The sequence below is a fragment of the Pelobates fuscus genome, chromosome 7, assembly GCF_036172605.1.
Source record: "Pelobates fuscus isolate aPelFus1 chromosome 7, aPelFus1.pri, whole genome shotgun sequence".
NCBI classification, from domain to species: domain Eukaryota; kingdom Metazoa; phylum Chordata; class Amphibia; order Anura; family Pelobatidae; genus Pelobates; species Pelobates fuscus.
This window is the reverse complement of record NC_086323.1, coordinates 119,362,951-119,378,294: the sequence shown is the minus strand read 5'-3', so window position 1 is coordinate 119,378,294 and position 15,344 is coordinate 119,362,951. Positions and strand designations below refer to the sequence as shown.

Sequence of the window (15,344 nt, the reverse complement as noted above, 5' to 3'; positions counted from 1 at the left end):
CAACCGCAAACAGTCCATTTGCACAACCGCAAACTCCCCATTTGCACAAGGTTGGATACCAAGCTAGCCATGTCCCATGTCCTCACTGATGTCACTGAAGGTCTCTTCCTCCACCCAGCCACGTACAACACCAAGCCCCCTGTATTTTTTTTTTAAATGTACACTACTGTTACACCAGATATGAGTTGCACTGGTGTGACACTGTGCCATGGCAGGCCCTGAAACGCACACGTGTGAAGGAAACTGACTGCTATTATATTACAGTCAAAAAAGATTTTTGTTTTTTTTTAAATGCAAGCTATTGTGCCCTCAAAACGTTTGTGTGTGGGGGTGCTGGAATGACGTGGGCCAATTGGAGCCTGAATAAACTTTTGGCTCCCACTGCCCCTTTAAGAGCGTGCTCGTGACCCGAGCCATGCTCCTAGTGCCAGGCGGGCCACGTGACCGATCACTGCAGTCAGTGCACGCGGATAAGTCAGAAGAGGAGATACAGCCACAACCACTTATCCCAATCACACACCTTTCCTAACGTCCTATCCCATTAAAAGCATATTACCGCGTATTTAATAAAACAGATAGACCCCCTACTTCATCCAGGTTCCCGATCGATGGTTCGATATTCTGAGCCCTCTCTGATTTACTGTACACGAATATTCGATATTCCCACAAATTTTATATAGCATTTTATGTTTGTTTAAGACCACCTTAAAAATATTGGATATCGCTAAAAATCATGATCACTATATTCTTTCTCTACAAACCTCTAAAACGAACCAAACTACTCATCCATCCGCTATACCACTTTATCCCACCTAGAACTAGTGCCCAGTTAAAATACTTGACTCTTACTTACCCACACTCAGTCATGCCACACACATTTCACCACTACTCTCACTGAATCCCTCTGACTACGGCTAAATTCATCTTCTACATCAGAACACTACTTCTAAGATTGGGTTGTATCCATGTCTCGGGTCTTTCATTTAGAATAGGGGCAGCTTTGGTCTCCTTCAACACTGACACTCCAGTGCATATTATTAAAAGATTGGGCAGATGGAAATCCTCAGTCTACAACCGATATATTCCTCATCCCGAGAAAGAAATGAGGAAAGCTTTTAAAAGTTTGGCTTTGTAAATTTGATGAATAAGTGTGTTTTTCTTTAATACCTTTTCACCCTCTTTGCATGAACCCGATTTACATATATTACTAATATGTTTCTGAACATATATTATTCACTCACTCACTCACTCACTCACTCTCTGGGCCGGCCTAAGACATCATGCTGCCTAGGTCCAACGATAAATGACTATGGGGGATAATGTATAATAAACACAGGTTACTGGCTATGGGGGGGATAATGTGTAATAAACACAGGTTACTGGCTATGGGAGGGATAATGTATAATAAACACAGGCAGGGCCGGCGCGCCCATAAGGCCTTAGGGCGCACCGGCTCTGGGGGCGCAAAATTCCAGTGACCGGCAGGAGGGAAGTGCTCCCTCCTGCCTGGTCACCTCCTGGATCCCCGGAGTGGCGCGGCGTGCGGCTGAACTGAATTAGGAGGCGGCGAGGGAGCTCTGATCTCTTTGACCGGCTCCCTCGCGCGCCTTTTGCTGATGCCGCGGGAGCCGGAATATGACGTCATATTCCGGCTCCCGCGGCGTCAGAAAACAGCCTGCGAGGGAGCCGGTCAGAGAGATCAGAGCTCGCTTGCCCCCTCCTAATTCAGTTCAGCCGCACGCCTCCCAGCAGCCCCACTGGACCACCAATGAGAGACCCACGCCAGCTCTCCAGGAAGGGAGGAAGGAAGGGAGTCTGTCCGTGTGTGTGTGTGTGTGTGTGTGAGTGAGTGTGTGTGTGTCTGTCAGTGTGTGTGTAAGTTTGTCTATGAGTTTGTGTGTGAGTGAGTGTGTCTGTCGGTGTGTGAGTGTGTATGTCAGTGTGTGTGTGCACATGTGAGTATGTGTGTCTGTCAGTGTGTGTGTGTTCGAGGATGAGTCTGTGAGTTTGTTTGTGTGTGTGAGTATGTATTTTTCTGTATGCCTGTCTGTATGTATGTATCTGTATGACGGTATGCCTCTGTATGTATGTATGTGTCCTTATGCCTGTATGTCTTGTACGTATGTTTCTGTATGTCTCTGTATGCATGTATGTAACTGGATGTATGTTTGTTTGTCTCTGAATGTCTGTATATATGTCTCTGTATGCATGTATGTAACTTTATGCCTTTATGTCTCTGTGTGTACGTATGTGTGTGTCTGTGTGTCTCTGTATGCCTGTATGTCTTTGTAGCATGTTTCTGTATGTATCTATGTGTCTATATGACGGCATGCCTCTGTATGTATGTATGTGTCTGTATGACGGTATGCCTCTGTATGTATGTATGTATGTGTCTGTATGCCTGTCTATATGTATGTGTCTGTATGACGTTATGTCTCTGTATGCATGCATGTATCTGTATGTGTGTATGTCTTTGTATGCCTGTATGTATGTATGTATGTGTCTGCATGCCTGTATGTCTCTGTATGTATGTTTCTTTATGCCTGTATGTCTGTATGTATGTGCCTGAATGTCTTTGTATGTATGTTTCTGTATGCCTGTCTGTATGTATGTGTCTGTATGACGGTATGCCTCTGTATGCATGTATGTCTTTATATGCCTGCATGTCTCTGTATGCATGTATATCTCTGCTTGTATGTCTCTGACTGTATGTGTCTGTATGTCTCTGTATGATTATTGCTGTCTTTGTATGACAGTGTACCTGTATGACTTTGACTGTGTGACTGAAAAATGATGCCTGTGTGTCTGTGGCTTGGGAGGAAAGACACACAGGTGAAGATGCATTTTCTTTTTTTTTAATGAGGGTTGGGTGCGCCAATATGCATCTTGCCTGTGTAACTAAAAATCCTAGCACCGGCCCTGAACACAGGTTACTGGCTATGGGAGGATAATGTATTATAAACACAGGTTACTGGCTATGAGGGGGGGGGGGGGGGGTAATGTATAATAAACACAGGTTACTGGCTATGGGAGGGATAATGTATAATAAACACAGGTTACTGGCTATGGGAGGATAATGTATAATAAACACAGGTTACTGGCTATGGGAGGATAATATATAATAAACACAGGTTACTGGCTGTTACACACTGCCCACATACAAACACTGCCCCCATACACACACTGCCCCCACATAGAAACACTGCCCCCCATACACACACTGCCCCACAAACACTGCCCCCATACCCACACTGCCCCACAAACACTGTCCCCATACACACACTGTCCCACAAACACTGTCCCCATACACACACTGCCCCACAAACACTGCCCCCATACACACACTGCCCCATACACATACTGCCCCGCACACACTGCTGCCCCCCATACATACATTGCCCCACACACACACACTGCTGACATAATAAATAATAAACACAGGTTACTGGCTATGGGAGGATAATGTATAGTAAACACAGGTTACCGGCTATGGGGAGGATAATGTATAATAAACACAGGTTACTGGCTATGGGGAGGATAATGTATAATAAACACAGGTTACTGGCTATGGGGGGATAATGTATAATAAACACAGGTTACTGTCTATGGGGGGATAATGTATAATAAACACAGGTTACTGACTATGAGGGATAATGTATAATAAACAAAAACAAAAAAAAATAATAACAAAAATGAATGCAGCTTCAGAATTAATCTAAATTGTATGCTGTCTAGGAGGTGGGAGGGTCTGGGAGGGAGGGTCTGCTGCTGATTGGCTGGAATGTGTCTGCTGACTGTGAGGTACAGGGTCAAAGTTTACTCAATGATGACGAATAGGGGGCGGACGGAACATCGCATATTTTCGCCATCCATGGCGAACGCGAACAAGCTATGTTCGCCGGGAACTATTCGCCGGCGAACCGTTAGGGACTTCACTAGTTTTCAGTCCTAATTTTGGGTCATTTATTAATTTACAAAGGAAATCTGTGTTTATAGAAAGCACAAAATGGAAGTGTAAAATTAGCATACGCCTCAGGCATATTATCCTTCACAACCCACAGTAAGCACTGATCTGGTAATATAGGTGTGCAACGTCGAATAGCTGCAAGGATGCATGCATTAAACAATGTTGTACTCAAACTGCTGTGGAAATAATAAAAATACATTTTACTTAAAATATATTCAAAATAAGAGTAAAGTGAAGGGACACAGGGATTGATAATATTTTGGAAGGCAGAGACACAAGAACATAATGAATAGGCAGCAAGAGACAGAAAAAAACGTAATTATGGGTGGGGGGATGCAAGAACATGATGTGAAGGAGGAGCAGAGGAACCTAATGACTGGGGGGGGACCATGACATGATGTGAAGGATGCACACAAGAACATAATGGCTATAGAGGGAGTAACACAAGAATATAATGACTGAGGGCGGAGGGAGAGAAAGGGCACAATGTAAGAGTGGGATACAGGTACATAATGACTGGGGAGAGACAGACACAAAGACATAATGACTAGGAAGAGAGAGAAAGAGAAACAGATAACTGGGAAGGCAGGGACATAGGGACATAATGAATGGGGTGAGAGGGACACAGGGATGTAATGACTGGAGAGTGATACAAAAAACATGACTGAGAAGGAACAGGGACAATGGGATATGATTGGGGAGGGACATGGACACAGGAACATAATGACTGGGAAAGTACAGGAACACAGGAACATACTGATTTGGGGAGAAAGAGACATGAAAACATGATGATTTGGCAGAGAGAGTAAAAATCCTAATGGGGGCAGAGGCATGATGTAACTTAGGACATAATGAATGGGGAAGGAGGGAGGGACAGTGGTACAAAATGAGGGACGGACACAGAAACAATGACTGGAAAGTGATTAACTCTGGATGTAAGGATGTGATGATCTTACTATATAGTACATATAAGACCTGCAGCCAAGAGATCACCTTACATATAAACCCAACACTCTCTGATGCCTGTCCTGATAATCTGCAGCCAGAAGCTTACATTACATACAAACCCAGTGCTATCAGAGCCTGTCCTGATAATATGCAGCCAGGAGCACATCCTAGATTACATATAAACCAAGCACTATCTGAGCCTGTCCTTATAATATATACATTACATATACACCCAGCACTGTCTGAGCCTGTCCTGATAATCTGTAGCCAGGAGCTCACCCTACATTACATATAAACCCAGCACTGTCTGAGCCTGTCCTGATAACCTGCAGCCAGGATCTCACATTACATTACATATAAACCCAGCACTGTCTGAGCCTGTCCTGATAATCTGCAGCCAGGAGCAGGGCGTATAATACATATAAACCCAGCATTGGCTGAGCCTGTCCTGATAATTTGCAGGCAGGAGTTCACCCTACATTACCTATCACCCCAGTGCTACAGACAAGCTATTTTTTTCAATAAATTATTTCTCCTTGTTAAACTTTAAAAGAGACTGCTTAGTGTGTCAGAATTTGGACTCACAAGAGCCAAGCAAGTGATGGTGGTGATTTATCCTAACAGCGTTGAACGTTACTATCAAGAGAATTTTTAGTCTAGGCATGGTGCCAGGTTGGCCTAGAGAATGAGAAGTGTCCCATTTTTATTTTGAAGGGAAAACTATCCATATTAATGTTATGCAATAAACACAGTGTTATAAATGTCCACCTCCATTCTCTTTATTATGCGCAGACATGCTCTTGTGTTGTTTTATTGGCAAAATAATGAATCTAATATGCTACTACATTTGAATTTATTTAATTGACATTTTTGAAAAACAGGATTAGCAAACAAGTAACCTTCCACATTATCCAAAATCTACTGCTCCCATGAACAGATAAAGTTAGAGAGGTATGTGTTTGCAACCCAAGATCACACTTTGGTCCCCTCCTAATTATTGGGAAGTAGTACATTATAGGTAATCCCTAGCCATTTTTTGGACATCCAGCTACAGATAGTATCGTCAAGTATCGTGAGTTTGGAAAGCAAACCTATGGTGTCAACGAATATGGTGCAGTGGACATCTCTTTCAAGCCAAGTATTCCAGTAGGTATGGAAGCTCCCTATTGATTTGTGTCTGTTGGATACCTCTCTGCTTGGAATGTCCCACCACTTTTTTTTTTTTTTTATTATTATTCTTTATTTTTCAGTATGTCAAAGCATCAACATAAGCACTTTTAATGCCACGATAGCATAGACAAGTCATTCAATGACATACATAGTAATATAAAGAATGGCATTTATAAACGTTGCACATTTTTTATAAAAGGTAAATAGTAGTAACAGGCGAGTCAGTAGTGTCTAGCTGTTAGGCTAAAGATCGATTTGCTTTGGTATACTAGGCTTTATATATAACAATAACATTTGTCAAAAAGCTTGCAATAATAAATCCCTAGCACGGGCTGCTGCAATTTCAAGTTGTACGGGTACTGATCCAAAACAGGCTAGGCACATGTATCTGAGCATATGTCGTAATAAAAACACAATACACTTTTTCCTGCAGGGGCCTAACCAGCATGGCTGACGGACGTGTGTGTGGCGAGCTCCTCATACATTTTTTCTCTTTTTTAATATATATTCTTTACTTTTAATTTGATGATTTCTTTTGCCTCCAAAGTGTGAAGCAAGGGGGAGCTTGAGGGTGCCTATAGGTACCAGATACATTTTGAAAGAGCCCTGTGTCTCCTATATCATAAGTCTTTCTCTGCTGCTTCCCAACACAACCCTAGTGTCTTCCATCACTATGTGGCAGACCAATTGGGTATTAACAGGAAGAAAAAGAGATCTTCATTATCTAAGAGAACAGGTCTTACCACTTGCTCATATTATGTATGCCAGCAATCTTATCAGAGTAACACAGTGCCATGGGATTCTTAGCATAGTCACAGTGCCATGTCATGAAATAGAACCTTATTTATAACAGTAGTTTAAACCAAATTGCATAAGGATGAACAGAGCCGATAAGACATTTAAGAATATAGAATTCCTTCTTAAATGTTGGCTAATCAGAGAGATAACTGCTATATCAACAATACCACCTTCGACTGCTGATTGAGCATAAGCTGGTCATTATGGGGGAAGAAACCGTAATGTCTTGTCTCCTCTTAGAATAGATCTTCCCGTGTTATGGTGGGATTTATCAGTCAGTAATACAAATCAGATTAGTAAGCATAAATTATTTATGGCACTAATTTGTTTGATGGAAATGTAGACATACCTGTCTCCATAAAAATTGTAAATCATAGGTATATATTTACTAAACAATGAATTGTAGTGATGTGAAAATGTAGGATAAACGAACTAACTAGGAAATAATTCTCCGGCCTGCATATTGTTCTACTTTGACTATTTTACCCTAAATTTAGCAATTGGGTTTTGAATTAATTTTCATTTTGGTGTTTAGTGAATGTACCTCTGTGTCCCAGAATGCATGTGCTGATATGCAGGTTGATCTTACTTCTTTGTCATCTACACAGATCTAAGTTTGCTATATCCTCCAGCATGCATACCATATATTCATTATGCATTATGTTTCATGTTCCATTTACCATATATTTTTATGTATTATGTAACAACTTCATGCGCCAACATTCTCCACCACACTGTACAGTGGAACAAGATAACATACTGTGAAACATTACATCAATTGTAGCATAAATATACAAATAGATACATGAGGGGGAAAAGGACTGTATTCTTGATCTCTTGAAATCCAAGTTGAATTTCTACAGGAAATGCTTGTTTGAACAGAGGCAATGTTTTATTTTGCAATCCATGCATTGTACATATCAAGTTGGCTTACTAAAATGATAGCCGAACTACAACTCTTATTGCTAACGGTTTTGCAAGCCTCTTACATCTTTGCCGATTAGAGTCTCCATTGCCTTAAATATCAATAACTAAATTGGGGTAGCTAACATCACCAAGTGCCAAATATTAACTATTAAATGCAGCAGGTCCCAAGAGAAATTGACTGTAACCTGGTTTAGTTAATCTGGTTGCAATGCGTTTGCTCCCCTAATAAATACATAAAACAAACAATTAGTTTCCTGGCTTGGGAGTGATATATTGATGACTGTTTTAGAATAGTATTGACTCATAATATATCATCAATGCAATAAAAAAAGCATTTTATTTTCAATTGCTCTAGGTTCAGATCGATAGGTTGATAGAGAAAACACATATATTAGCCTTGCCTCCTAACCCAAGTAGAACGTGTTAGCTCCAGCCATGGAGAAGCACCTTAGTGTCGATTGAAATCCTTTTTATAGCATTTCACAGTTTTGTTAGTACAAACAAGTTTTATGATTTTAACTAAACTCAAAAATGTATTGTTGGTTTTCTATTGGCTGCAAAAGGGGAAAATATCATTTGAGAAGTCTAACATTTAGCAATTACAGTTTGTCATCTGTGAGTCTCTGAACTGAATTCCTAAATAATAATACAGTAAATGTCTGCTGGAATTATTAAGGATAAATACAAATTTTAGAGGGGGGGGGGAGAGATAAGGTTTCAAGAACTGCTTAGTATATACCCAATGGGCAGATGATGAGTAAAGACAGTTATTTTAGGATCCTCATGGTATACTGTATGGCCCATCCATTCCCTTTATTTCGCAGGCAGTGGTTTGTAAGGGGCTGTTGGTAATAATAAGACAAGAGGAGTTGTTAAAATAACTTGCAGGTGGTCCTACGGTCTCTCATTTGCAATTGCGTGAATTATATGCATTGCTCTTCCATCAGTTCACGTATGGACCTCCTATTCTCATTTGATTAGTATTTTATGAATACAAAAGTTTTATGAGACATAACCATGTGTTTATTTTTTTATTTTTTTTGAAAAGTTCATTTTTTTGTATTAATAAAGGTTAAGACTCATTATCCCATGGTCATTTATTTAATGACATTAAGTACGTGAACTAATAGTTCCTTTCTAAATCACTCTTGTTAGGTGGGTCAGGCTACTTTTGGTGATGTGGCTAGTATTGTAGACGCTAGGGGGACTCTACTTTAGGGGAGTCAGAAACCTTAGCATCATGGAACTGGAAATCTTCGAACTGTAGATTTAAGGGGATGATAAAGTAAGCTCCCTATTCACCATTCTTCATTATTAATATTAACTCCTAAGGAGAAACAAGAGAAAGCGAGCAATACTTCTTCCCTGTTTGTTGTGGGACTTGGGGACCACAGTTGCCTATAAATAACTGTGCACATGGGGTGAGAAGAAATATATACTTCTTACTAAGCCCTGAAGATCTTTCCTAATTATTATAAACTTTTCACCTTAGGTGTGGAATAGCAGTGAGCCTAAGGCTTGTTGGGGGAGCGGGTATTAAGAGCTCCACCATTCCTTAGGTAACATTGCCACTCCATTGCATTGGATGGTAGAAGGATTGCATTAACAGCTGGATAATTAACTCTTACATGATTAACTATTCCGATGTTATGAAGAAGTGAGGGACCACTCTGAATGTCCCTTCAAGTACAAAGGGGTTACTGGGGACTCCTGTATATTTTTGCTTTATACAATGTAGATTGGATGGGGAGACTATCATAAATGGGACATTCCTCTGACTTTGCAGAAATTAACTCATATTTCTTAAACCCTCACACACAAGCGTGACTGTTAGAGAGTCAAAAGACGTGCATCCCCTTTCTCTAGTTTTAAATGCTTAAAAAGTTTAGCAACCATGTTCATTCTGAGGCTAATTTGGGAAGCAATTCATGAATTATTTGGCCCAATTCCTGAGATATTTGGCCACACATTTTAGATCATGCATCCAGTTCTAGTTTGATTCATTACTTATTTTAGTTCCTGCTGTTTGTGTGATCGTAAGCATGCTGAATTTCATCTGAATTGCCAGTTTTAATTTGTGATGCTTCCTCTTTATCATATACCTTGCAGCATTCGCTGAGCTTACTCTAGTAATCTGTAACTAAAAAATCATTCTACAGCAGACAGAAATTAGAGCACTGCACTGGTAATCTGCAGCCAGGGACTGATCCTTGTATAAATCTGTATAATCTGTTAATTTTTGAAGAAACCGATGATCCTTTCTCTTTAACTGGAAACCCAGGACTATCTGAATCTGTCCTGATAATCTTCAGTCAGGGGCTAACTACATCCCATATACCATAAACATACCACTGTCTGAGCCTAAACTATTAATCTGCAATCAGGAGCTCACCCTGCCTGAAGATTATCTGGAAACCATAAAAACAAAAGCAGACATATGATAGCAAAATGGGACATATTGATAGGCACACAGCTTGTTTATACAATGTGAAATAAGTGAAAGCCTTTAGAATTCACAATTAAATGATGCAATGGGTTTTATTCACTAAACTAATAATTGACAATGAATTGTACATACCACATCAAAATGATTTTGAAGAATTCTAAAGGTCACATCAAGCTATTTTGAGCTAGCATGTGCAATTGCCCTGGCATTTCCCCACTATTACTAGTTTTGTAAGCAAACCATGATGAGATCATTGGCAAGAAGCTTTTTTTTTTTTTACCAATCTAACACTTCTGTGCAAACAGATTTTACTTGTTTTTTTGTTGTTGTTTTTTTTTTTTAATCACAAGGTCAAATCCAAAATATATATACACATATAGCCTTTAAACTGAGGTTCTATACTTGAAGTACTGCTAAATTATTGTATTCATTAGTAAATGTTATCTCATCAAAACAGAAGAAAGACACATTTAAAGCATAGCTATGCTCTGTATTTAGTTTTGTGTTTGCTCCTATTGGAACCGGTTGTGTCTTTTTTTTTTTTTATAATCTTACAACTTTTGGTCATTGCTGCTTTAAGTACATAAAGGCAGATGAAGTCTTTAAAATGCAGGTTTTTAAATCATCGCACTAGAATGGGTTTATGTTATTAATACATGCGTGAAAGAAACTATTATAAAATGATGGGTACAGTATAACTGCCCCTCCATGCTGCAAAATAGATTGGGGTTGTGTTGGCAGCTGTATGTATTCTCATCCATACCTCCATTTTTTATTCTCATGCTTTTTCTGTATTTATCTCTCAGTCTGCTGCCTTTGATTACTGGAATATCTCCCCTTAATCTAGCTCCCTGTCTCTCCCCCCTTCTATCTGTGTTGGTCATTTGCATATTTATCACCTACTTCTTTTACTTGCCTAACTCTCTTGTTATCATTCCTTCTGCTTCTTGATCTTAGTTAAATTATGCCTCTCTGCTCTCTTTTATCTCTTTCATAGTCTGTCTTTCTTCTCTCTTCTGTATCCACATCTTTTTTGCCTCTAAGCATCTGCCTTTCTTCCCCTCTATGGATCACAGTACATGCTTCTTCCTCCACCTCCCTTTCCATCATGTGCTGACGTATCTTTGTCTCCCTTCTCTTTCAGATTGTGGTGGCAGCTGGAGTCGGACAGAAACAGAGACGGATTCATCTCTTGAAATCTTCATCCCAGGGGCACAGAGGCGGCTGGCACATACACACATAATCACTCTGCTCTGCCCCCCCCCCCTCGCTCATTCCTTCCATCCTCGGTTACCCTGATTTGATTGCGGAAGAGTTGAAAATACAAATGAGCAGCTGTTGGCTGTAAACGAGGTGCAACTTGCTGACCACATCTTATCATTTGTGTGACCTTTCTCCTAATATCCCGTGCCACAGAACATGATGTGTAGAATTCTGTGCAGGACTGTGACACACGGGCTTCGCTAAGTTGACCCCTTAAAATTACTGAGTCCCGACAATCTCTTTCTTCGCCCCTCCATCCCTGTTGACAGCACGATGTTATGCTGGTGGCTATTAGTGAAAATAGTCTTTTGTTTCTGGTACTTCCCACCAGGGGCACAAACTGATTGCTGGCTGATTGAGGGTGACAAGGGTTATGTCTGGCTGGCCATCTGCAGTCAAAATCAACCCCCCTACGAGACCATCCCTCAACATATCAACAGCACTGTTCACGATCTACGGCTTAATGAAAATAAATTAAAGATAATTGGTTATGCTTCTCTGTCACGCTTTGGAAACTTAACAGACTTAAATCTGACTAAGAATGAGATTTCTTACATTGAAGAAGGAGCCTTCCTTGGCCAGTCTAATCTACTCATTCTTCAGCTGGGCTATAATAAGTTGACAAACCTGTCAGAAGGAATGCTCAGAGGGATGCCAAGGCTTCAGTTCCTCTTTGTGCAGCACAACCTAATTGAGGTAGTGACACCAAATGCATTTACTGAGTGTCTGAGTCTTATAAGCATTGATTTGTCCTCGAACAGACTGACAAAACTAGATAGTTCCACCTTTGTTGGTCTCCAGGCATTAATGGTGTGTGAGTTGGCAGGGAATCCCTTCCACTGTGGCTGTGAACTTTATGGCTTTCTTGACTGGTTAGTCATGTTCAATAATGTCACGCGCAACTATGACCGCCTTCAGTGTGAAAGTCCACGAGAGTTTGCTGGATATCCACTGCTCAGTCCAAGGCCACACCACAGTCGAAATGCTATTACAGTACTTCAGGCTCGCTGTAGGAATGGTGGTTACCTCTCTATACCAAGAGAAAGGCCAACCCCACTCATTCCAGATTCCATACGTGATCCTGATGAGAACTCTGGCTTCAGCCCTGGGGACTTCTTTTCATCAGAACCCACAATGCCCTCTACCACCAACTCTTCTGCAAGTCCCTCCATTGATATTCACCATGTAACAGGAAACTCTGCCACTCTAATTGTCACTATTCCAAATCCTTACAATAGGATGTACATACTGGTGCAGTATAATAATAGTTTTATATATGATGTAACCACTTTGAAGCACAAGAAGGAATATATTACCTTAGACAAACTAAAGCCTCATGCAAACTACACTTTTTGTGTAGCTTCTATTCGCAACACAAAACGTTATAATCACACATGCCTTTTCCTAGCCACACGTACCAGGGATAAGGAAGAGTTCACTCCTAACACTTCTACAACAACTCATTATATCATGACTATATTGGGCTGTCTATTTGGCATGGTCATAATATTAGGAGTGGTATATTATTGCCTTAGGAAGAAGAGAATGCAAGAGGAGAAAAATAAATCTCTTAATGTTAAGAAAACCATCCTTGAGATGCGTTATGGCTCAGATATTGATCCTTGTCTAGCATCTCATTCCTCACAAAAGTTATCAGAACACCCCATACCCATATCTCGTATATCTTCATTGCCAACTTCAGTAGCTGGACTTGGTAGTGGAGGGGAAAAAGGCATGAGTTCCAAACAAATGAATTCTCAGATGGGCACACCAAAAGGTCCAAAGGGCACAAACTACATGGAAGTACGCAGTGGGGAAGGACATGATAGAAACCAGAGGGGGATGTCAGGAGCAGATGAAGATGAAGAGGACTTTCGGGAACTGGACAATGGTGAAGGTTCAGCAGCTGAAATATCCACTATTGCTAAAGAGGTGGACAAAGTAAATCAGATCATTAATAACTGTATTGATGCCCTTAAGCTAGACACTGCTTCTTTTTTAGGAGGGGGGGACCCAGAGCTGGGCTACGACTGCCAGTCAATTCCAGCCAGCTCCTTGGGTCACCTGGAAAGGTTGAGCTTCCTCTCTCCTCCATACAAGGATGGTGTGCACCCTCTTCAGCGTCAGCTGAGTGCCGATGCTGCCACAGTAGCCAAGAAACGATGCAGCATTTCGTCTAGTGGTTCTATCAAGAGTGCGCGTGTCTTCAGTCTCGATGTACCTGATCAGCCTCTAAAATGTGACTCCAAATACATTGAAAAGAGCAGCCCCCTCAACAGTCCCCTGGACCGCCATCCTCTAGTTTCCTCTGCTGGAGTTCATCATTTAGATGTCAAACCTTCATACCACTGTAGTGAACATCGTCACTCCTTTCCTGCTCTCTATTATGAGGAAAGTGCAGATACACTGAGCCAGAGAGTCAGTTTCCTAAAACCACTTTCCCGCTCCAAGAGAGACTCAAGCTACTCTCAACTCTCCCCAAGACAACATTTTTCTGGGTATTCCTCCAGTCCAGAGTACTCCACTGAAAATACCCACAAGATCTGGGAGCGTTTCCGCCCCTATAAAAAACACACCCGGGAAGAGGTCTACATAGCTGCTGGACATGCTCTACGCAAAAAGGTCCAGTTTGCCAAGGGGGAGGACTTGCATGATATCTTGGATTATTGGAAGGGGGTGTCTGCACAACAAAAACTGTGATTGACAGGGTGCAAAGGGCCAACCAGGGCTGTGGACAGGTTCCTGTTGAGAATTGTGGCGCTGGAGCACCTCGGTTTGCAATTAAAGTTTACATTTGAGGTGGGGAGGGGTGGAATCTCATAATGGAGGGGAGAAGAATTATTGTGAGCCTGGACAAAGTTTTTTCTGGCACAGACCTCCCCTCTTTACAACCCCCCTCCTCTCCACACTCTGTACCGGTGGCTTTTCTCCATTTATATATTTTGATTTAAGATTTTTGTTTTTTATTTTACAAAAAATATTTTATATGCTCTATGTCGCAAGCTGAGTTCATGCAGCAGTAAGGCATTTAAAAGGTATATTTTCACAACTAGACGTTCTGTCTAACTTGTCTATACTGTGTAATATATGAAAGGTCTAGATTAGATTGTAGGTTAGATATAAAGAAGCATATATATAGAGAGATGAAACAAAAATTCCTACTTCTTGTGCACTAGTGCACAGAGTGCTGTGATTTACTAAAGTGAGAATTGACAGTGAATTCAAAGTTGAAAAGAACTGAGTAAATGTAGCTGTCAAAGAGAGGTTTCCAATTTGCTATTATGGCCTTAAACTTGAAATTCACTTTGAATTTAATTTGAATTCTCGTTATAGTAAATAACCCTGAATGTGTTTTGAATCACTCCACAGTCAAGGAGTTACATGAAATATATCCTTAATATTTAAAAATAGATTAAAAAATATTAGGAAAGGCCGTTTTGGTTTGCCTATAGAAACAAGCACAAATATCAATCAAGCATTTAAAAGTGACATTTGTTTTTTTTAAATATTAAATCTTTTGTCTTTTTGTCTGCTTTTAAAACTGTGAAGCTCGAAACAAAAAGATGCATTCCAAAATCTCCCAAGAATAACAAGGTCTTCCTTCAGTAAAGATACACTAGGTTAGAAGTTCAGATCAACGTTGTATAGAGAATTATAATTGGAACTATAACAAATTTATAATGTAAAACTTGAAATTAAGTAAGCCTAAAGGATCCCATTGTAATAGAGTATGGTTTTAATTTACCACTGGTTCTGTACATTCTGTGGCTTGGGGAGTGATAAGGTGACTGTTTTGGTGTTTTTTCTTTTGCTTTTAGTATCAGC

At 40.5% G+C, this 15,344-nt stretch overlaps 1 protein-coding gene across 1 annotated transcript in view; it reads left to right on the top strand.

Annotated features, from left to right (window-relative positions):
• ELFN2 (extracellular leucine rich repeat and fibronectin type III domain containing 2) overlaps window positions 1–14,990 on the top strand; it is a 59,275-nt gene extending 44,285 nt beyond the window's left edge. The window contains exon 2 of the mRNA XM_063426510.1: window positions 11,401–14,990. Within this exon, the coding sequence (XP_063282580.1) occupies window positions 11,793–14,219 (2,427 nt within the window). The 5' untranslated portion in view covers window positions 11,401–11,792 and the 3' untranslated portion in view covers window positions 14,220–14,990. The remainder of the gene's footprint in view (window positions 1–11,400) is intronic.
• Window positions 14,991–15,344: the final 354 nt, after the last annotated feature.